Source organism: Schistocerca nitens, chromosome 5 (genome assembly GCF_023898315.1).
Source record: "Schistocerca nitens isolate TAMUIC-IGC-003100 chromosome 5, iqSchNite1.1, whole genome shotgun sequence".
Lineage (NCBI taxonomy): Eukaryota > Metazoa > Arthropoda > Insecta > Orthoptera > Acrididae > Schistocerca > Schistocerca nitens.
This window is the reverse complement of record NC_064618.1, coordinates 882,733,325-882,757,695: the sequence shown is the minus strand read 5'-3', so window position 1 is coordinate 882,757,695 and position 24,371 is coordinate 882,733,325. Positions and strand designations below refer to the sequence as shown.

The following is a 24,371-nucleotide window of genomic DNA, read 5'->3' as shown; positions in this document are numbered from 1 at the left end:
TTCACATCACAAGCATTGGAGCTCCCAACTAACAGTAATCCCATCCTCTGTGAGAATGCTCAGATCTTGCAGGCTGAGATGCTTCCTCTGAAACATGACAAGTGATCGCATCTAGCTCAGGGTCTTTGTCAGATAAACCAGGGAGGCCTTTTGATCCCCCTCCCAGGAACCTCTTTCATTGCCTGCCACATCCTGAAACCTCCCACTCCACATGGGTGAGTGGTCAGCCTCAGTGTGGGCAGTGCTCGGGGCAGCCACAGCAGTGAACTTTTAATTTTTATTCTTGAGTCAGAAACATACATAGGTACATAGTTAATGTGTCATGTAGTCTTTGACCAAAATTTGGTCACTTCCAGTCTATTTTCTGTTGCTTGGAGGTTTTCTGCAATAAAGGAGGCTGGACACAGTCGACACTGAAGCATGTGCTGGACAGTCTGGACTTCTCCACAATCACACTTAATATTGTTTCCCATATTGCAGCTCCATCTTGCCAGATTAAACCTTGACCTACCCACACCCGATCTAAGCCTATTCAAAGATTTCCAGGTCATCCATTCCTCTTCATGTCCTGGAGGCAGAGTTTCAGAAGCTCTTTTCCAACCAGAGGGAAGGGAAGTTGTATCCCTCCAAAGTTGCTCCCTGACTTTTCAGCAGTGGTAGTAAGTAGCCTTGATGTTCTGAGGAAACTCTTCCTACACTTCAGTCATTTTGAATGGCTTGGAGGACACATGGGTTCTGCTGGTGTATTGTTATATTTATTGTATTTTGTAGTTTTGCAGATAAGACTAGCATGTGTTCCTGGTTTTCAAATTGTGTATTGAACTGTCCATTGAAACTAAACTTGCCTTGCGCGTGTTTTGTTGTGTTGTAATATGTTGGTAAAGAGCTGTAGCAGATTTCTTGTTGCGTGCTCTAGAGTCCATTGAAAGTCGCCATGTTTATTGGCAGGTTCGTTGGCCAATCTCCCCAGCGTCTCTCTAACTCCACATCAACTTACTGTGGCTGAAACTTCCTACAGTTATGAGAAAGACTAATATTTACAGTCGAGTCTCTTCTAATAATTTATTGGAGATGAGCACTCATTTATTTCTCCCTTGAATACAACTTTTACTCGTACTATCAGGTTGTAATACGTAGTATTCACAATTTATCAGAACAAGAACAGTATCCAAGTCATTAACATTACTGTCAACAAAAGAGATAATAAAAATTGGAGATAATGCAATGCTTTTCGTATGCAAAGAGTAACGTCTGTGGTTACTGCACGCAGCACAGTATTTAACACAGCTATTTCTACACTTAAGTGATTTTTCTGGGTCACAGCTCAGCTTTTGCCTCCATTTCTTGAAAAAATCCTTTGATTTCATTCTATATACAGGAAACTTTCCATGTAAAAATGGTGAGTTTGAACTCACTTTATATTTAATGTGCAGTTGAGATGCATTAATAAATTTGCAGATATTATTTCATAACATGCATAGTATAATGTGTAATATTCAGTGCAATTTGTCTTTATAACTGGTTGTAATATGCCTTTTGTTAATAAGTTTACACATCAGTTGATACTCGTCATTCTATAAATATTAAATGCTCAGAGATTTATTGTAGATAAGCTTTGATAAGTTTTTCACTACTTTAAACTGATTAATTTCAAATGAACAAATATATTCCTCCCACATCAAGAATAGTTTTAACTTCACTTTTAACAATTTATATTATCTTTCTTCAGTTACTTATAAACCATTGTATACTTTCGCGATGTTATTCTCAAGGGTGTGACAGGCAAGAAATAAGTTTCTGATGTACCTTCACTCACCATGCGCATGATTTTAGAGATTGCACATCCATTCAGTTCACGGGCTTTGCTTACAGATGCCACCTGGGTCAGCCCCCTGACACACTCTGGTGAATCTCCTTATTTAAGTGATTGGAAAAGAGTATTCGGCCTATTCTGTAACCTTCATTACTGTTGTCCATTCTGAGTGTTTAGTGCTACGCGCAACCTGTACCTCATTATATCTTATGTTGGCTCTATAAAGTGCTCCTTAAATCATATTTGTTGTAGCTATAACAGTATGTAAATTGGAATTACCGATAAAATGCCTTGCTGGTGAAACTTTCTCAGATGACAAATTTGGTTCTTCAAAGAATATTCCATCCAATTTGACAGTGCAATAGTTGTAAAGAATATTAATAATTGCCAACATTTGATGATAAAATTTCCTGTAACAGCAAATTTCCTATAGATAGACATTTATCAATAATGAAGTTTAATTTTTGAGCTTCATTTAAGTGAAAGCAGTTAGATTTTAGTGCTATACTATATTCATGCCGCCCCCCCCCCCCCCCCCCTCCACTGTCCTCACTGTGAGTCACCTGCTGTATGTTTTACCCTCATAACCAACATGTCGTATTTTAAGGTAATTTTTGGTTTTGCACTTAAGCAATATCCTGTTTGTTTAAAGAATAGAAGTCCCAATTGAATAGCCCATCTGGACCTGACAGGTGAATTAATACAACTTGAGAAATTTCAGAATGGAAAGCCAACCAAACAGTTGCATACAGACTCAAGAGCTAGTGCATCTATCTGATCATTTATGTGCAACTATCACCCATCAGTCATCTGCTGGTGAGTTGTTGCCTTTCCTCGTTATTGGGACTGGTGACTCATGTTTGTGGTACTGAAATTAATTTTTATAGGCATTATGTGTGTATTGAGCAGAAGTTTAAATTTGTGAGAACATGTTTGAGGTGTGATGTCATATGTATTTTCTGTGATTCCCATTGTAACATTGATTTCAGTTATGCATCAATTATCATCATATATGAGTTTTATAAAACAATGTGGTATTTTTTATACATTTACACAGAGATGTCGGGAAGAGGATCCTACATTAGTTACTAAATACAAGCCTAGAAAACGAGAGGGTGAACATTCATCTTCAAATGCTATTGATCGTCAGTCGAGAGACAGAAAACGGAAAGAAAAAGTTGGGTCTGGTATGTACTATCATAGTTGTTTATATTTTTAACACAATGTTTTTTGTAACAAGAGTAAATCATTAAGTACAGATAATATATCATTTGAGATCTGTGTTAAACATAGCTCCTCATCTCAAGCATACAATACTTACCGTATGTATGATTGATTATGAAATAAAATAATTGGAAAAAATTTACGTCAAGCCAGAGTGTACATGGAGGATATAAGGGGATGTGTAAAATAGCTAGTATAGAAAGTTTATGGTACAAGCTACAGGTCTACTGTCTATTTTGATAAATAATTATCGAAATGGAGAGGCTATAAGATGCAGGTTCACATAAATAAAAATGCAGACCTGATTTTGGCTTCTGTAGTATAATTGATGAAAGGCACATTTTTGGGTATATGAGACTATGATTTCAGATTTATGTACAGTATTTCATTCACTATGTCCGTAGATGTGATAATTGTTGAGAATCCAATCAAACTAGGTCTGCATTTGAGATATTGTGGAGAAAAATTAAATTGTCAACATAGCTCGAAACCTAAAATTTACTTATTGTGTTGTTAAAATCAATATTTTAGTTATGTGATTGCAAATCATTGTTCTGATGATAAGCAAAACACTTGTGTGTTGGTATAATGTAATCACACACACACACACACACACACACACCAAACGGTGGCAGGAGGGCACTATACAAAGGTTAAAGGTATGTGCCAACTTTTGGAGCCAGTGGTTCAACGGGAAGGAAGAGGGACTGTCGAGATTTAGGCCAGAATCCAGTAACCCTCCCCTGACCCGGGGTCTGCTCAACATTTCTAAATATTGCCAGTACTTTTTCTTCATTCCTTTTCCTTCCCATTCAACCCTGCCAGAAGAAGGAACCAATGGCCCCAAAAGCTTCCACATTTCTTTAACCTTCGTATATGTTTTCTTCTGCCACCACTGCATGAACTGACTCTTATTATCTGTCCAGTTATATCAAATTTTCAAAAAAGAACATTACAGCTAGATAAGATGTATACATAGGCCAAGAAAGAAGGAATTATAATAGTTGGAATATGTTGCTACAATAACTTTTAAAAACAAATATTTTTCATTTAAGCAGAATCAAACAGTGGAAAGTCTAGGGTGGAGTAAGAACAATACGGAAAGGGTATATTGCTGCTCGCCACATAGGGAAGTGTTGAGCCACAGACAGGCACAGTGAAGGAGACTGCTAAAATATTCCTAAGTAAAAATCTCACACATCCACATGAGCACAACTCGCATACGCAGGCCACTGTCTCCAGACACTGGGGGCCGACTGCAACTGCATCTGACATGAGCAGCAATCAGCTGGGATGGATAGTAGGGATAAGGAGGTGCATGTGGCAGGGAGGGGGAGGGATAGCAGGGTAGGGATGGGGGAAGATTCTAGTGCTGCCTGTGGAAGTGTGCAAGAACATGGTGGGGACAGGGCAGGGCTGCTAGGCACAGCAGTATGCTGGGGGGAGAGGAGGGGAGGGGGGGGGAGAGAAGTAGAGAAGGGGAAAACACTAGTAGACAGCATTGGCGGGATAGAAGGCGTGTGTAGCACTGGACCGGGAGCAGGAAAGGTGTTGGTAGGTGGAGGATAGGACATAGTGAAGGTTGAGGCCAGGCAAGTTAATGGGAATGAAGTTTATGTTGTTGGGAGAGCTCCCACGTACGAAATTCAGAAAAACTGGTGTCGGTAGGAAGAATGCAGACAGTACAGGCTGTGAAGTAGTCGTTAAAGTAAAGCACATCGTGTTGGGTAGGATGTTCAACTAAGTGGTCCAGCTCTCTCTTTGCCACAATTTGGCGGTGGTGATTCGTGTGGACAGACAGGTCGTTGGTTGTCATGCCTTCATAGAAAATAGCACAATGCTTGCAGCTTAGTTGGTAGATCATATGGCTGCTTCCACAGATTGCCCTACCTTTGATCGGGTGGGAGATAATTGTGACAGGTCAGGAGTAGATGGGACTGGTCCTGCATCTAAGTCTATTGTACGGATATGAGCCATGAATGAGGCAAGGTGTTTGGGATCGTGGGTGCAGTACGGATGGAAAAGGATATTCAGGTGGCAATGGAATACCATTGTGGAAGGAGTGCAGAGGGAAATGGGGAGGATATTTCTCATTTCATGGCACGATTAGAAGTATTTGAAACTCTGGCGGAGAATGTGGTCGAGTTGCTCCATTCCTGGGAGGTACTGAGATACAGAGAGAGGAGTGTTGCTTTGTGGCCAGACAGTGGATATGTAGGAGAAGGTAGGTACTGGAGAGACAGAGCCCAGGAAATGTGTTTCCAGACAAGAGTGGAAGGGTAATTTTGGTCTGTGAATGCCTCGGTGACACCCTCGGCGTATTTGATCGCTGCAGGTACGACAACCCGTCCAGTACTGTCACAGGCATCTCCGACCCGATCAGAGGCAGAAGTACTTGTGAAAGCAGCTCTGTGATCTGCCAAACAAGCTGCAACCTTGATACCAATTTGTATGTGGGCACGACAACTAACAAGCTGTTCGCCTGCACAAATGGCCCCAGCTGGAGCACCTAGTTGCTGGAAATGCCACCCAACATGACGTGCTTCACTTTCACGATTGCTTCACAGCCTGCGTCATCTGAATTCTTCGTACCGACACTAGCTTTTCTGAAATACACAGGTGTTCTCTCCCCCAGCAATATATCCTATGTTCCCATAATGTTCCCTGGCCTCAACCTACACTAGTCTCTGTCCTCCAACTACTTATCACCCACACCCCAACACTAAACATGCCTTCTATCCTGCTAAGGCATCTCTTAGTCTTTTCCCATTCTCTACCCCCTCCAACCCCCCCTCTTCCCAACACAACACCTTCTCAAAATCACACATAACAGTGTCCCCACCACGTCTCTGCATGCTTCCACAGGCAACATAGCAACACTAGCCTCTTCCTCCACTCCTACCCTCCTGTTTGTCACCCCCGCCCCTCCTGCCCGTGTTGCCTCCTTACCCCCACTGTCCACACCAGCAGATTGCTGATTTCATCACACACAGTCACAATCTGGCCCCTTGCTCAGACAGTGGTCATGTGGAAGCAGGACTTTGTCCAAAAACATGAATATTTTAGTGGTCTTTCTCACTGTGTTGTCTTAGACTCAGTGCCTCCTCCATGTGGTGAGTAGCAATCTATCCTTTTCACGTTATTGTTATTTTTCAGTTGGTGTATACAAAGAAACAGTCCTCCAAAAATTTGTTGGAAGTTAGAGATGCAATGTTCAAGCTCTGACAAAAAGAAACATAACTGCTCATACTACTGAGGAGCTATTTGTCATAGCGTACGACTGCTCGGATCGCTTGGTGGCAAAGGACATGCAATTTACTACAGTCATGCAGAGCCTCAGAGAATATGACATATAGAAATCTGCTTTGAGGATGACCAGCAGTAATTGAACGTATTTGGTAAGTGCAATTTGCTGCATCAGTCTTGTTTCTTCTGTATCACTCCTCATATATTGGAGTGCAAGAACACACCTGTAATAATTTGCTCATCCAGTAATAGTGAGATGATCAGTTTTGATGACTCTTGTTGTAGCATAAAGGCATAGTTGAAAGTTGAAAAACAGTCATTTACAAATACTTCACACTAAGTGCTTCCTTAGTAATATGAGCAGTCTCGTTCTTTCTTATCTGATCTTTAATGTGTTTTAGAACAGCCAAATTTTATAGAGAAAAATAATAAATAAAAAGTGTCATGTGCAACAAAGTTTGTTATTTGTTTTCCAGGTGGTATTTATAAACAGTTGATAGAAAATAAGATATTGCTGCTATGTTACAAAGGTGGAGGGTTAAGTTGATGTTAAAAAGCAGTATAATTAGTTTTGTAAGGTATGTTGCGTCACAGTGTCCAAACAAACACGTTCCTCGGTATTAAATTTTGTCCAATAGTAGAAAAACTGTTTGAATTTCATTCATTGCTTAACCCTTTGCACTCCGTAAGGCAGACACAGGGCGTCTCCGCGTGCTCTTATTTAAACCACCCCCGCCCGGGTGGCAGTGCACCGCAGAGATTTGCGTGGATCTCTTTGTGGAAACAATGTGGCCGCTGGCCAACAATTGGGGTATACATTAAAACAAAACGTGTGCTTTCATTCGTATATTAACGTAAGCTTTTACAGTACAAAACTTTCCATTGTTTGGTATTTTTTGAAACACTCTTCAGGGTGGAGAGCTGGGTTTCGTGAGCGTGTTTCGCAGTAACACACGGTTCCACGCCTGACACCTTTCTTTTTTTCTGTCTGAGCACACTGCACAATCCTTATGCTTGTTCCCAGGAAGCTTGTCGATAATGTGCAACTTTCCATTCAAGCGTTCCTCGTCATCGGAAGTTGAATGACGTCCTCGTTTCTGTCCTCGAGTTCTTTCTTCGGCAACTAATCCTCTTATAACACTTTTACGGAATGCTTTGTGAGATGGTATTGTCAAGTTGTTTTTCTCACAGTGGTTCTTGTATAGTAAATAGCTGTTTACAAGTCCTACCTCCAACAGCCAGAAGTATAGTTTTCGCCACCACTTGAGACTTTTCATTAGAAAACCGTAACTGGAAATAAAATCGTCAGATCGATCAACTCCACCCATTTTGAAGTATAATCAATAATCACATTTGGTTTCTTTATTTCTTCACTTTCCTTTCTGTTTCTCCTTTCTGTAAGTGACACTGAGTTATTGGCTTTTGTAGAAAGCATGAGAACTGTTCGTTTATCTTGCCATGCCATAACCACCATTTTGTTGTTGCGGAGGCATTTTATTTCGTGCTTCCTTAGACGCAGAGCTCCTTTCTCGATAGCAGCTGGAAGGTTTTTGCGATTGGCCCGAATCGTTCCTGTGAGATGCGTGTTCTGTTTCAACAGCTCATCAGCTAATGCGACACTTGTATAAAAACGGTCAGTGTACAAATGATACCCTGATTGCCCTGTAGCATTTCTGATATTAGCAAGCAACTGAAGAACTATTCTCTCAGAAAAATTCAAGTGCGGAGAATTCAATGACTCAGTTGTTACAGCGCCAAAATAGGGTATCAAACTGCAGATATAACCATTTGATGAATCCGAAATTACATAAACTCTGAGTCCCCATTTTGTTGGTTTTTGAGGATTGTACATTTTTAATAATACACGACCCTTAAATGATACTGTAGATTCGTCAGCAGCTAAATACTGATACGGTCGATAAATTTCGAGAAACGTGCCAGACAAGTAATTCAGTACATTTGTCACTTTACTCAGACGTGACTGAACCTGACTGTTGACACGTGTAGCATTCGTCGGATTAGAAACATGAAGTGCCCAGAAACTTTGCATAATTCGTCGGCGACTAAAACAGTCTGGAAAGAAGTTGGATCATTGTAACCATTCTCTTGAAAAAAATTCCTGCAAGTTCTTACACTTTCGTAATCCCATATTCAGTAGCACACCATGGAAGCGTTTCATTTCTTCCATGGTAACATTTCTCCAGTCCCACCATGCAGAATGTTGTGGAAGTGGTGTCACTTTACGTATTTTTGATGTAGCATACCTATTCGTTTCATTTGCTATTTGTTGAAATAGGTTATCTGTAAAAATTAATTGAAAGTTTCTGACGGGCGATGATGGAACAGAACTACTTTCTGTTATAAAACCACACTTTGATTCGTCAAAAGGAAAATCTGTGAAGTTAGTGTCAGTGTCGCTCGACATTTGCCACGAATCCTCTGCTGAATCACTAGAAACTTGCACATTGTCACTTGAATTGTTTTGAAATGAATCACTATCATAATCAAAATCATTTTCACTCTCGTTTTCACTTAGAGATTGCTCTAAATGATCTAAAATCTCATCCTCATAAAGGACTGTACGTGAAGAACTAGCCATTTCGAGCGCGTGGACTTGAACGTAATAATTATAATCTTTGACTTAACACAGCTGCTACTGTTTGACACCGAGTTAACACTAGTTCTCCGAGATGGCAGCACACTGCAGCAATAATGCCTAGTAGACTCAAAATACGTCTGAGAGCTTCGAAAAGTAGTGTCGAATGAGGCTCGACATCGGAGCGGAAAACAAATTTCGCGATGTCGAGCGGCACTCGACATTGGAGTGGAAAGGGTTAAGACACATTACAATTAACTTTTCATAATACTAGTGTTGGATTGAATGTGGATTCCCATCGTGACTGCCCTCCTCTCAAGTGGCCTCAATGATCACCTAATTTAACTACGTGTGATTTATTCTTATGGAGTTGTGTAAAAATCATGTGTTCCTTTCTCCACTGCCACTTAATTTGGAAGAGTTGCAAGAAAGAATGATTATTGTGGTCAGTGATATTGACCATGAAGTGTTGCGACATGTATAGCAAGAATTAGACCGTCCTATTGACATTGGTTGCAACACAAGTGGTTCCCTTATTGGGCATCTGTAACGTGAGTTGAAAAATTGGAGAGATGAGATGCTTTATCCACTGGCATGTGTGTACTTTCTGTAGGTACTGTGGTTTTTGCAGTGTTATCTTCTGAAACCGTGGGGATACTTGTGAATAAGCCTGTAAAGTCATGAGAACAAAGCAGTAAGGGAATGAGTAGAAGTTAAACTGCAGTATAAAATTTGCATTATGACCAGAAGAAAGATTGTCTTCCCAAGTGTGACATCCACTTCCAAACATATAAAACATATAAAAACTTTTTTCGTTGTGTTTAAAGTTATCTGTTCTTTCTCCCAGTAGGTGCTCCATTTTCTTAGTGATACAAGAACAGGGGGGGGGGGGGTTAGTAATGGTGCCTTCTGTGTAATGACAACCCTATATAGTCACAATCCCTGTGTCCCCCTTAATGATCATGACTGTCTCATTTCTCTTGGAATTATGTCGTGATTCCTGTTGACAAATGTAATGGTTGCAGCGTGTAACTCGTAAGGTGGGATTCCAACCATGTCCGCAGATGGCAAGTAGCATGGACCAGGCACAGGTGGCACCACTGGTTCCACTGTTTCCAAGGTGAGGCACGTGGAACACAGCAACAGCGTCAGTCGCCACCGTACATCTGCCTCGGGAGCAGGCCGCAACCAGCAGCAGAGCTGGCACCAACTGTGTCGTGACCCGAGACTGCTTTTACTGGCCAAACATATTGCTTTGATCAACAAAAATAAGTTTTTCAGCCTCCGATGAAGAAAAGTTAATGAAAGTGGTCAAGATACTCCGTAATTTATGATATAGGATGTGAGGAATACAGGAATATTTTAGTGGACGATTTATGAGAATTGTTATGAATGTATTAAAAAGGCGAAAGTCTGTACATTTTGTCTTGTATAAACTGTTATTCACAACCCGTTGTAAACAGCTGCCTCTTGCCATGCCACAGAACCATATTCACTGCGGAAGAAATCCGAGTTTCTCTGATTTCGATTTCAAATCCGTTGCTGTTTAAAAATCCTCCAAAACTAGCAAAGCTAAGTGTGTTGTTTTGAGTGGCTGTTTAATTAACATTGTAACCATAAAATGGAGTATCTTTCGCTTCAAGTCAACCGTCGTGTAGCAAACTGTGTAAACCACATTGCCGATAATATCAGGTCGTCAGCCATATCGGGTACTTCAGCACTAGGACTGTAATAGCCCAGAGGCATTTTCTGTCACTTGACGAGCATGGCATAACCTATAGTTATAGATTTGTTTGTCTCATTATGATATAGAAACCCTTCTCAAATAAGCTTTCAACATACAATTATTAAAAGCAAAGGCTTTGCCTCCAATCAGGAAATGGGGTAACATCAAAATCGTGCCTGGCAAGCACTTTTGCTACCATTTTCTTCCCCCATAGCCAGTTTATGCAATACATATCCTGTTACCGGATTCTTTGCCTTGAGCTGCAGTTTATTGGGCAAAAAAAGTAATCTTGTGTCTGACTGTGAAATAACAGCTGCACAGTGCAGTACACATCAGTTGTCAAATTATATCAGCAATCCTTCAACCTCCACACATCTGGCATTGTATTTGGTATTATAAAGTAATACCAACTTGCCAAGTCTTCAAAATGTGGCCCAACGTAGTAGTGTGTGAAATTTTGTACGCTTACCTCAGTTCCAAAAATAATTTTTCTTCTGTGTATATTGCATTTCTTAGGCACACAGTGGTTTTATTTCACCTTTAATAAAACTGAGCACAAAATTAAACTGTCTTTTTATTTAAACAGCTTTTGAAAAAACTGAATAAAAGTACTATCGAACAGTGGAAAGTCCAGGACGGAATGTAACAATATTAGAGAAGGAAATTCGCTACTCAGTGTGGTTTCAGTTGTCTGAGACTGCAGACGTGTGGTCGTGTGTGTGTGTGTGTGTGTGTGTGTGTGTGTGTGTGTGTGTGTGTGTGTGTGTGTGTCTATTGCTGATAAAGGCCTTAATGGCCGAAAGCTATAATTGTGTGAATCTTTTTGTTGTGCCTATCGCTACTCAGTATCTCCGCTATATGGCGAATAAAAGTAATTTTTCATTTGTTTTTAACTTCTGGCAAAATTTGAAATACATTACCAATCTTCTGTACATCTGCTGTTTGTTTAGTAAGTGAGCCTAATGATATAGTTTCACATATATTTAGAACTACTTCAACATAACAACAATAATAATGACCGAGCGAGGTGGCGCAGTGGTAGCACACTGGACTCGCATTCGGGAGGACGACGGTTCAATCCCGTCTCCAGCCATCCTGATTTAGGTTTTCCGTGATTTCCCTAAATCGTTTCAGGCAAATGCCGGGATGGTTCCTTTGAAAGGGCACGGCCGATTTCCTTCCCAATCCTTCCGTAACCCGAGCTTGCGCTCCGTCTCTAATGACCTCGTTGTCGACGGGACGTTAAACACAAACCTAACCTAACCTAACCTAACAATAATAATGGGAAAGATTGTGGACTACCTCACAAGGAAAATATGAAACAATTATGTAATTAAATATTGACATGTTAATTTTTATGTATTATTATGAAGCTGTGCCAAGTCAGCCATCATAAGAAAATTTGTATATCAGTTCATTGATGCTCTCTCACTGTCCAGCATCTGTAAATATTGTGAAGTTCGACATTTTACCTTTTAGTTTCTTGTGATCCTTATGAGGTCTATTATGTCACCACTCCTTTCAGTAATTATTTACAAGTTAGCCATAATGGAGGCGAATTGGACATATTCTTTGTTAAGTCCTTTGACTTAAAACTGTCTTAAATTCTTATATGTAATGATTGAGTAACACCTAAATATTTGAGTACTTCATATTGTACATTTTGCACATGATTAATTTTAAACTCTGCTCCATTACAAATAAAGAGTTTTGCTCAGCTCACTCTTTCGCAACAACAAACAAGAAAACCATCTCAAAAAGCGTAACAAAAACGGATCATAAAGATTCACTTTTTCTTTCCAGTCACGTTTCTTTGATATTTTCAGTGATTATATTGTTTGCTTTATAAAATTACACTTATGTTTTTCCCACTAAATGCATACTTCCATTTACAAATTTTTAGAATGACAAAAAACTTTTGGTCATGTGCCAAGTACCGTCACACTGCTGTACTCAGCTAAACTGATTCTCGGGTAAATGCTTCAGTGTTCTTCTCTCACTGCACACTGACCTCTCTAAATTAGCTTTGAAATTTGTCATGCGTATGCTGACAGTAAATAGTTTCATGCATCTCGTGAATCACCTTTTATTATGAGAGCCATCTACTTAATGTTTCTATCAGTTTTCCTCACTAAGGGTTTCGGCTATAGATAGTTTCTTGTGAGCTTTTCCCACAGCTCTGCTTTCTTTTTAAGGCTAATTAATTAATTATAATTAAGTAATTATTAATTTTTATTATTTTATTGCCTTCATTCGACCATTGTAGTTCATTATATAAAGGGTTATACAGGGAGTTGTTATTCAATAATGCTTTTCAGTAATACAGTGCTTATATGAACAATTATATATAAATATAATAGAGGGAAACATTCCACGTGGGAAAAATATATCTAAAAACAAAGATGATGTGACTTACCCAACGAAAGCGCTGGCAGGTCGATAGACACACAAACACGTACACAAAATTCAAGCTTTAGCAACCAATGGTTGCTTCATCAGGAAAGAGGGAAGGAGAGGGAAAGACGAAAGGATGTGGGTTTTAAGGGAGAGGGTAAGGAGTCATTCTAATCCCAGGAGCGGAAAGACTTACCATAGGGGGAAAAAAGGACAGGTATACACTTGCGTGCGCGCGCGCACGCACACACACACACACACACATACACAGACACAAGCAGACATTTGTAAAGGCTTTATTAGTGAAGGATTAGGTGGGTGAGGGCAATGGATTGTTCAGTTTGGAACTGGTATAGGGACTGATGGAAAGAAGGGTTGCAGCCAGAGATGGGAACTTTAAGTGTGAGGCCTTTGGGGGTAGTGCCAAATGTCAGACAAGCCTGAGAAAATAAAATATGGGAGTGTAATCTGACTAGGGCGAAGGCATGTTTGCGGAGGGAATATAAATAAAACTTAATGGGGTCGTTGTGGGGGTGTTGTGAGGGTGACATGGTATTAGGAGGTGGAAAGTGTAACATGAGGCTGAAATGAAAATGAAAATAAAAATATATGGGGAGAGACAAAGGTGAACTAGAAAGCAACTGGAGATCTGGTGTGAAAAAAGGCGAAAAAGTGTTGGTTAAAGCTGGGCTATGTTGATCCTGTGGTGAAGTTGGGTTGGTAGACAATGATGTGCACAAAGGTTAGGTGGTTGTGTTGCCGCCAAAACACGTTAAAGGGTGGAGAAATTCGGGAAAATTTCGAAAAAACTGTGCGTAGATTATTAAAAGGAGTGGTTTTGTGGTGGCAGATTATGAAAATGAGGCTAACAATTGTCTGACGAAGAAATAATGGCGTTAAAACCTGTGGGAAGCGGCTAAAAATGATCAGTGATGTGGGAAAAACGGAAATGGAAATAAAGTGAAAGTTATTAGAACTAGCCGAAATGGTTGTTTAATAGGTGAAAGGAACTGTTTGTGAACTAGAAACGGTGGATTTTATAGCAGCGGTAGTGTTGAAAGGGAAGAAAAAAATTTTTTTTTGTTATGGTTTGGACATCTCTGCCCAACCTCTTTGCATTTACATATGTCTGCCTGTGACTGTATATGTGCGGATGGATGGATGTGTGTGTGTGTGTGTGTGTGTGTGTGTGTGTGTGTGTGTTTGTGTGCGCGCGAGTGTATACCAGTCCTTTTTTTCCCCCTAAGGTAAGTCTTTCTGCTCCCGGGGTTGGAATGACTCCTTACCCTCTCCCGTAAAACCCTCATCCTTTTGTCTTTCCCTCTCCTTCCCTCTTTCCTGATGAAGCAACCGTGGGTTGCGAAAGCTTGAAATTTGTTTGTGTGTTTTTTATTGTGTCTATCAACCAGTGCTTTCTCGTTCGGTAAGTTATAGCATCTTTGTTTTTTATATATATTTTTCCCGCGTAGAATGTTTCCCTTTATTATATTCAATTATATATAAAGATTTTTTTCTGCCCAATAGTTATTCACCCTTTGTTTGTTTGTATGTTTGTTTGTTTGTTTGTTTGCTTTTCTCCATTTGAGATCACCCTTCCTGTTGTCCTTCAGTGATCTTTCTGTAATCTGCTTTGTGTGTCTTGCAGTATTTTAGTTTTGTCTTATTCTTTTATGTTATTTATTGTAACTTGGAGTTCTGTTACAATATTATCAAAAGGAAAGTCGTTACTCACCATATAGCAGAGATGCTGAGTCACAGATAGGCACAACAGAAAGACTGTCAGAACTAGAGGTTATGGCCATTCAGGCCTTCGTCAACAATAGACTAGACACACACACACACACACACACACACACACACACACACACACACACGACTGCAGTCTCCGGCATCTGAAACTACACTTAGTTGTGACAGTCTTCTTGTTGTGCCTATCTGCGACCCAGCATCTCTGCTATATGGTGAGTAGAAACTTTCGTTTTCATAATATTGTTACATTCCATCCTGGATTTTCCATTATTTGGAGTTCTCTTACATCTTTCTTAATTCCTGTAATCCGTTTAATGTGTTCTTACTGTTTTGCAGTTTTTATTTTATTCTCTTACTAATTTGCCAGTGGTGTTGCGATCAGATGTCGAAAGAGTGAAATGCATTTCTGCTTGATTGTGCTCATTAGCGGTTCTCTTTTCTTGGATACTGTACTGTTTCATTTCGAGCCATTATCATATGTGCATATTTACTTGATATTTTTTATTTATGTGTATCCTAATTATTATTCTTTCTATCTTGAATGCTCCATCAGTTTCTGCTGTATTAGTTATTTTGAGGGTTGTTTCAGATGCATGTGTTGTTTCTAGCTGTGTAACTGTTTCATAATACTTTCATTTTGCAAATATCAGTAGACTTTTTTGTTGTGTTGTAGTTAATTTGCTCTGTTCAGTTTTTTAATTCTATTTTGTCGTGTCGGTTTCTCATTTAGGTTGTATATTATGATTTCACCTAAATGTTTAATTTTATCAGCCATTTTTATTTCCTGTTTTTGTGTTGTAATTTTGTTCGTCGGTAGTGGATGAGTTAGCATAATGTCAGTTTTTTAAAACTATATTTTGAGGCCTGTTTTCTGTCCTGTTTCTCATAGTGATTTAACTTGTTAGTCTTTTTGAATACTTTTGACTAGGAGAACAAGATCATCAGCAAATCCCAAGTAGTTTAAAGTTGTATCATTTTTGTATCTTCCAATTCTCATCATCTTTGGGTTATCCTTGGACCATTCTCTTCTTATATGTTTCAGTGCACTGTTGAATAGTGATGGTGATAAGCAGTCACACTGTCATATTAAGTAATATAATAAGCACCCCATTCTAGCAGACAACGAGTAACAGCTATATTTTGACTGTGTGTCAATTTTATGAGTGTTTTACATTCCGATAATAGTTCAGTTCTCCAGTAACAGTTTCTTGAATCACTTTGGTCATAATAGACTAACCAATATTTTTTCTGATATATATTTTTGGCTTTTTTTTGGCTTTATGAAACAAAAGAACAGTTTGTACAAAAATTGTGTAGCTCTGATGGGTTGGACATGACTCATTTCTATTCCTCTAGCCGATGAGAAAACCAGGATGTCAAAGCGATGTGGACGTTGCAAAGGCTGTTACCGAACAGAAGACTGTGGACACTGTGACGGTTGTCGTAATACAGATGGTATAAGGCACGGACGACAGATACCGCGCTGCTACAACAGACTCTGTATAGGCGTCCACCGTTCTGCAACAGCGTCGAGACGTCGTGTACGTACTCGCGACTCCAGTTCAGATGGTGGAGGAGCTATGCCTCCTACAGTTTTTGAGCACGGTGGCATTGTGCGTCAGTGTTATGGCCCAAGCTGTACACAGCCTGCAAGACCCTCCAGCAAATACTGCAGTGATGCTTGTGGCCTGAAGCTTGCTGCAAATCGCATCTATCAGGTAACACAGCAAAATTTCATGTTGTGGACTCACTATAATTACTTTGCCATTGTCATGTACAATTGTATTTTGTTACTTTTTCATGTAATTTTTTTATTGGAAATGGAAACAGGCCAATTGTAAGTTCAAGTAATTTTCCTAATTTTTCATACAAAAATGTAGCTTTGTGTTGGTATGCTGCAAATTCCTTGAGCATATTCTCAGTTTGAATATAATAAATTTTGTTGAGACTGAGAAGCTTATGTCCACAAAACCGTGTGGTTTTAGAAAGCATCTCTCATGCGAAACTCAGCATGCCCTTTTCTCACACGATATACTGCGAACTACGGATGAAGGACGATGGATAGATTCCATATTTCTAGATTTCCGGAAGGCATTTGATATGGTGCCTCACTGCAAGCTGTGCAGAAGGTACGAGCATATGGAAGGGGTTTGCAGGTAGTTAGTGGGTCAAAAACATAAGTTATAGAACCAGGTACGTTGTCCTCGATGGCAAGAGTTCATCGGAGACGAGGGTATTGTCGAGAGTGCCCCAGTGGAGTGTGATACGACCGCTGTTGTTCTCTGTATACGTAAATGATTTGGTGGACAGGGTGGGCAGCAATGTGCAGTCGTTTGCTCGATAATGCTGTGGTATACAGTAAGGTGTCGAAGTTGAGCGGCTGTAGGAGGATACGAGATGACGTAGGCCTAATTTCTGGCTGGCGTGATGAATGGCAGCTAGCTGTAAATGTAGAAAAATGTAGGTTAATGTAGCTGAGTAGGAAAACCAAACCTGTGATGTTTGGATACAGCATTGGTAGTATCCTGCTTGATACAGTCACATCATTTGAATATCTGGGCTCAACATTGCAAAGCGATACGAAATAGAATGTGTGTGTGAGGATTGCAGTAGGAAATGTGAATGGTAGACTTCAGTTTATTGGGAGAATTTTAGGAGAGTGTGGTTCATCTGTAGAGCAGACTACTTATAGGACACTAGTGTGACCCATTCTTGAGAATTGCAAGAGTGTTTGGGATCCATATCAGGTCAGATTAAAGGAAGACATCAAAGCAATTCACAGGCGCGCTGCAAAAAGCTATTAAGAAAATTTAGAGAAACCGCATTTGAAGCTGATTGCAGAACGATTCTGCCACCTCCATCATACATTGCATGTAAGGACCATGAAGATTAGACACGAGAAATTGGGAGCCGTGTGGAGGCATTTAGACAGTCGTTTTTGCCTCGTTCTATTTGCCAGTGGAACAGGAAAGGAAATGAGTAGTAGGGATACGGGGTACCATACGCCGTAAGATCGATTGTGGAGAATCGATGTAGATGGAGATGTAATGTAATGTAGATGCAGGTTCTATCCAGGAATACATTTTTTGAAGCTGTTTTTGTAAGTAGTTGCACTTCTGTGCTACTCTTGTTAACCTCAACATACTGAAATGAATACGTAAATGTGAATAATGCTGTATGAGAGAGCAGCTGTTGTCAGAAAAAGGAAATGTTGTATTGAAAGCTATGAGAAAATTTTGTACATGCACAATACTTAATAGAGATAGGGAGGAAAAAATAAGACCAAATGATTCTGTGAAGGTAGCACACTACCCAGAAATCAAGACTACACGAATGGGATAGAAGCGAATGACAGTATCAGAGATTTGTATGTGAGAAAAATCAATCACTTGAGATGAGTTCTGTTAATATGCATAGTAACATCATATGAGAAGGTAATGGAATGTAGAAAAATTAATGATTGAAAACATGTTACTATCTAAACAGGTAAAATTACAGGCGTTGAGACATAGGGAGGAAAGTGCAGATATGAATGAGTTATGAGACTGAATACAAAGTAAAGAGAACTGTGAAAATGTTTAGTAGGATAGGGTGTGGCAAAAAGTGCAGGAACACATTACTGGTGGTGTTAAGTTGTTTGTTGCAGAGGATGTTCGTAGAATTCATTTCACTTTAATGGTATTAGATAAAGCATTACAACCTCACAGCCATTATATCAGGTTTTGAAACTTTCCCTGGAGGATATGTGGGCGGGACAGTGATTAAGGTGTTCCGTACAAAAGATTTTCTTGTGGCTGTTTAGTTTGCAGCCAAGTTCATTGAGATCCCTCAAGTGAACAATCAATCTAGTTTTTCTATGTCACCTCACTGGTCCTGAATGAATAGAAAGCAGTGCAGTGGAAACAGAAACTGTGTATCAGCTGCTGGTAGAACCTTTTCAGTTAAACAATACTGTAGCATAGTACCAGCTTTACTAAATATCACAATCAGTTTAAACAACGATTCAAGTGTTTCGTGGGGAATTGTCTCTCCTTTCATTCTGTACACATAGTGCCACATACCATCAAATACTTCTCTCTTCAGACACTTTGTGAACTTGTTTATCACTTTCTATCTGAAGCCCACAACTAGACCTTTTATTGTTTTCAGATTCTTTTGTTTATTAAAGTACAACAAAAGACTAAAGTTAATAATATAACTGAAAATTGCTGAGAAAATTATACTGACTGAAATGTCTTATCATTTAGGTCTTGCCACAACGTATCCAGGAATGGTCCCTTTCACCTTGTGTTGCAGAAGAAAACAATAAAAGACAATTAGAAAGTGTACGGAGACAACAGTTGGAAGTACGTGCTATTCTTCATGATCTTGATAAACGGCATAAGGAACTGGATGCTATGATAGATCGAGCAGCTGCTGCTGTAGCTGACCCTAACTGGAAAGAGGAAGCAGAGGATGAATGTGAAGCTAGCATGTACTGCATCACATGTGGTCACGAGATACATTCACGAACTGCCATCAAGCATATGGAGAAGTGCTTCAACAAGGTAGATCACTACGCTATGAATTCTTAGCCTTATTTCTTACGAAATGAGAATTAAATTTTCATTGTGATATTTTTTTCTGTTAACCGTTTGCATTTTATGTTTTAGTACGAAAGTCAGTCTTCATTTGGATCTATATACAAAACTCGTATTGAGGGTAACAATATGTTCTGTGACTATTATAACCCAGCAAACCAGACATATTGCAAGAGACTGAAGGTACTCTGCCCAGAACATTCAAAAGAACCAAAGATTTCTGATACTGAGGTGTGTGTAAAATGTGATGAACACTTTTCTTGAAAGTGAACATAAAGTAGTATTCATTTGGCTAAGTGTTGTTTTAATAAATGTCCTACCATTTGTATCAGATTATCTGTACTGCAAGGTCAGAAAAAAATTTCTGTTTCATTATTGTTCATCTCAGGTATGTGGCTGTCCTCTGGTGGTAAATGTATTTGAACCTACAGGCGAATTTTGTCGTGCGCCAAAAAAGAGCTGTGTGAAACACTATCATTGGGAAAGATTGCGGAGAGCTGAAATTGATATGGAGAGAGTTAGACAGGTATGTTATTTCTAGGTGAAATCAAACAATGGAAAGTCCAGGTTGGAATATCAACAATATTATTAAAAGGGTAGATTGCTACTCACCGTAATGACCACTTGCTTACCTTTAGGCTAAAACCTTCTTGAGAAAAGAAAAGGAAATATTCATTCACACAAGCACCTCATGCATTCGTGATGGCATTCTGGCTGCAGTGGCTGGAGAGAGCAGTCATGTACGCATGAGGTGTGTTTGCTTGTGTGAATATGTACGTGTTTTCATTTCTGAAGAAGGCTTTGGCTAAAAGCTAAGTGTGTAACTGGTTTTGGCTAAAAGCTACGTGTGTAACTGTCTTTGTTTTGTGTGTCTGCAACTAGACATGTCATTTTTAAGGTGAGTAGCATTCCAGCCTTTTCATAATTCTATTGTTTTTAGGTAACATGTTTTTAGTAATAGATCTGAGAAAGAAATTTTAATCAGTTACATTTTAAGTTAAATCAAAATCCCCCACCACAGTGTCTGTATAAGTTAGGCTAATCTCAGAAACTAATGTACGATTTTGGTTTGGTTTTCACTTTTACTTTGATTCATGAGGAAGGTTTGTGCGAGCTTCAAAACACTACTCTCTCATAGGACACCAAAATTAACTGCTCCAGTTGCTAACACAAATATAGACCTGAAATGTTTCTAATAGATTACCTATACACCACACGTTAAGTATGTGGGATTGTTTGAAAAAAGTAAAAGTTCATTTAATTAGTGGACAATTGTTGTTTTTACAACATAGCTTGTACAATCATGGAACTATCACAATGTCAGGTACTGACGATGTAGCTTTAGTCTTGTAATCTTTGAATACAGTATTGATGTTGTACTCCCCGAGAATTCAGTATTGATGATGTACTCCCCGACATAGTTGTGACGATTAAGTATCTAGGCATAACATTGCAAAGTGATACAAAATGAAATCAGGACAAAGTCAGTAGTAGGGGGAAGGCGAATGGTAAACTTTAGTTTTGTTGGTAGAATTTTGAAAACATGTAGCTCATCTATAAAGCATACCATGCGAGTATTATGGAGACACTTCATGAATTCGAATGGAAATCCCCAGAGGGAAGATGATGATCTTTCCGAAAAACACTGTTGAGATAATTTAAGGGACTGGCGGCATTTGCAGCTGACTGCAGAACAAGTTACTGCTGCCAACATGCATTTCGTGTAAGGACCGTGAAGACAAGATAGGAGAAATAGGACTTACACAGAATCGTACAGACAGTCTTCCCCCCCCCCCTCCCCCCTCCATTTGTGAGTGGAACAGAAAGGGAATAACTAGTAGTGGTAGTGGTACAAGTTGCCACTGAGATGCAGATGTAGAGCAATGTGACAAACAGCCAGTGCTCCAAAATAGCTCTTTTCATAACTTGGTGGTGACTAGTTTTAGGTTATTATTCAAATCCATTCTCAAATCATCCATCCACTCAGAATAAATATTACTCCACATAGCAAAAAAGCATGACAATAGTTATGATGGCTTGCTTTGACTCCTTTGCATAATGATTTTCATGATTTTTTGCTATGTGGAGTAATACAGGGCGTTTCAAAAAGAAAGAGCAGATTTCAAACATTTATTTCTCAAAAACTACAAATGATAGAAACACAATTCCAACGGTCCTTCACTCAATATGAGTACCAAATGTTACACAACAAATATCAAAACTGTACCTCAATATGAGCACCATTTGTTACACGACAAATATCAAACCGGTATCTCATTTCTTGCCACACACGACGCAACTGGTCTTTAGTTACCGAATTCACGGCCGCAACAATTCGATGTCGTACCTCTTGAAGAGTAGCGGGCATAGGTGGGACATAAACACAGTCCTTTATGTACCCCCACAAATAAAAATCGCAGGGAGTAAGGTCTGGTGACCTGGGAGGCCACAGACGATGACATTGATCTTGTGCTCCTGCTCTTCCAGTCCACCGTCCTGGAATGGTGTTATTTAGGTACCGTCGTACAGGTTCAGAGAAGTGTGGTGGGGCGCCATCTTGCATGAAGATGAAGTGATTTGAATCTTCCTGAAGTTGAGGAAATAGCCAGTTTTCTAACATGTCCAGGTAAATGGTTCCTGTGATAGTTTTCTCCATGAAAAAGAAAGGTCCATAAACTTTGTTTACCGAAATTGCACAAAAGACGTTAACCTTTGGTGAGTCTCTTTCATGTTGAATAACGTCCCTCGGAGTTTCACTCGCCCAAATTCGTACGTTATGCCGATTAACTTTACCAGAAATGTGAAACGTTGATTCATCTGAAAAAATTAATCGTTCGGCAAAATTGTCCTCTTCCATGTCCTGTAGAATTGCAGTTGAAAATTCGAACCTTTTGTTGTGGTCGTCAGGACGCAATGCTTGCAATAACTGCAGTTTGTACGGCTTCATGTGCAGACGGTTACTCAGAACGCGCCATACCGTTGTTTTAGACATGTTTAGTTCGTGACTTGCCCGTGCCGTGGATTTTCTAGGGCTCCTTTCGTAAGCTGCACGGACACGCTCGACATTTTCATCCGATGTGCGTGGACGACCCGTGCTTTTTCGCTTGCAGATGCAACCATCTTCTACGAATCTGTGATGCCACTCATAAATTTGCTTATGACGAGGCGGCTGTTTGTTGAATTGACGGCGGAATGCACGTTGCACACCAACAATGGACTCTAACTTTGCAAATTGCAGCACACAAAATGATCGTTCCTGTGGTGTCGTCGCCATTTTCCTACAAACAAACGCCAGCGCCACTGCGGATTTGCATGGAACTTCTGCGCGGACCATTGAAAAACTTTGAACCTTTCTCTGACAAGAAACGTTTGAATTGTGTTTCTATCATTTGTAGTTTTTGAGAAATAAATGTTTGAAATCTGCTCTTTCTTTTTGAAACGCCCTGTATTTATTCTGATTACATGGGTGAGTTGAGAATAGGTTATAAATGAAAACCCAAAACTAGTCATCATCAAGTAATAAAAAGAGGTATTTTGCAACTTTGTCTGGTCGTCGTGTTGAAATAGCATCGTGAGTTGCTGACTCTTCAGCATGCTGGAAACCCATAAATGTGCATGTAGATAAAGGTGTAAGTTGTTACTGTTTATAACAGAACCATCAAATATCTTTCAACTCAGTTCATAATTTCTTTCTTTTTCTCCAAACTATTATCTAATGTACTAGTGCTGATGTTCACAGTACAGGTGCTGTTTTTCAGTGGCTGAAGATAGATGAGCTGATAGAACAAGAGCGTCAAATACGCCACATGATGGCGAGCAGGGCAGGTGTTCTTGGTCTGATGCTGCATTCCACGTACAATCACGACCTCATGGAGCAGATGACGTCAAATCAAGACCGACAGCAGTAATATTGACCGAGAGAAGCAATGTTACCAACTACAGTATCACAATATTGATGCTGTGTTACATTTAAGAAATATTTTAATTACAGTTAAGTTAATATCTCTTGGTTCCACTTGAACATATTATTGTATGTTTTTATCAACAGTGAGCAATTATTAAACATCATTTTCTGCTTGTCAGAAAATAAAATGGACTGCACTGCATAAAAAAGATAAACTGTTTTTCATATAAAAATCCTGCATAGCCTTTTAATGGTAACAGTTGACTGGTATTAGCCACTTTATAGCGATGGTTCACTGGTGTGATTATTAGCAACTTAATAGCAATGGTTCACTGGAATAATTGTTAGCTTTTTTGTATTGGTGGGGACCATTAAATTAGTCTTGTCATTACTGAGGAGAAGGAGACAGTGATAAGGAATAGCATTGCTCTCCACCATGACTGTACAGTGGCTTGTGATGTATTTATGAAGGTGTATACCTGGCAGAGAAAGGCTTTTGAGATTATGGGCAATGAATGTGGCCAGCATGGGAAGATAAAAAATGGAGCAAGGGAGTGATATGTTCTATTTTATAAAGTTTTTACATTGTTATTCTACTTCTCTACAATTTTAACGTGTGTTCTTATACATCAGGACTGTGCAATGTTGCTGTCTTTTGAATGCTTACTGAATTGGTAATAAATGTAAATGTCGTGTGACTAGGGCCTCCCTACAGTTAGACCATTTGCCGGGTGCAAGTCTTTCGATTTGATGCCACTTCGACGACTTGCGCATCGATGGGGATGAAATAATGATGATGATGATGATGATGATGATGATGATGATGATGATGATGATGATGATGACAATACAACACCCAGTCCCTGATTGGAGAAAATCTCTGACCCGGCCAGGAATCAAACCCGGGCCCTTAGGATTGACATTATCTCTCACTGACCACTCAGCTACTGGGGGTAATGACATTCCAAATTCATTTGTTGCCGTCCCCCCTCCCCCCAATGTTAAGCTGCCTGGTAGAATATGATTAAGTCGCAAGTCAGATGTGCCTTGGAGTGGCAGATTCAGATCTGTCTACTCACTGTCACGTTAGTAAGTGTATCCAGCATCTCTATTATCCAGGAGACAGAATAGCAGTTACC

The 24,371-nt window shown here is 39.6% G+C and overlaps 1 protein-coding gene across 2 annotated transcripts in view; it reads left to right on the top strand.

The window, feature by feature from the left end:
• LOC126259237 (CXXC-type zinc finger protein 1-like) overlaps positions 1-23,421 on the top strand; it is an 88,197-nt gene extending 64,776 nt beyond the window's left edge. For both annotated transcript variants that reach the window (XM_049955860.1, XM_049955861.1), the window contains 6 exons: positions 2,871-3,000; positions 16,105-16,466; positions 18,996-19,295; positions 19,401-19,559; positions 19,717-19,854; positions 23,087-23,421. In XM_049955860.1, coding sequence (XP_049811817.1) covers positions 2,871-3,000; positions 16,105-16,466; positions 18,996-19,295; positions 19,401-19,559; positions 19,717-19,854; positions 23,087-23,236 — 1,239 coding nt within the window. In that variant the 3' untranslated portion in view covers positions 23,237-23,421. The remainder of the gene's footprint in view (positions 1-2,870; positions 3,001-16,104; positions 16,467-18,995; positions 19,296-19,400; positions 19,560-19,716; positions 19,855-23,086) is intronic.
• The last annotated feature ends 950 nt before the right edge of the window (positions 23,422-24,371 follow it).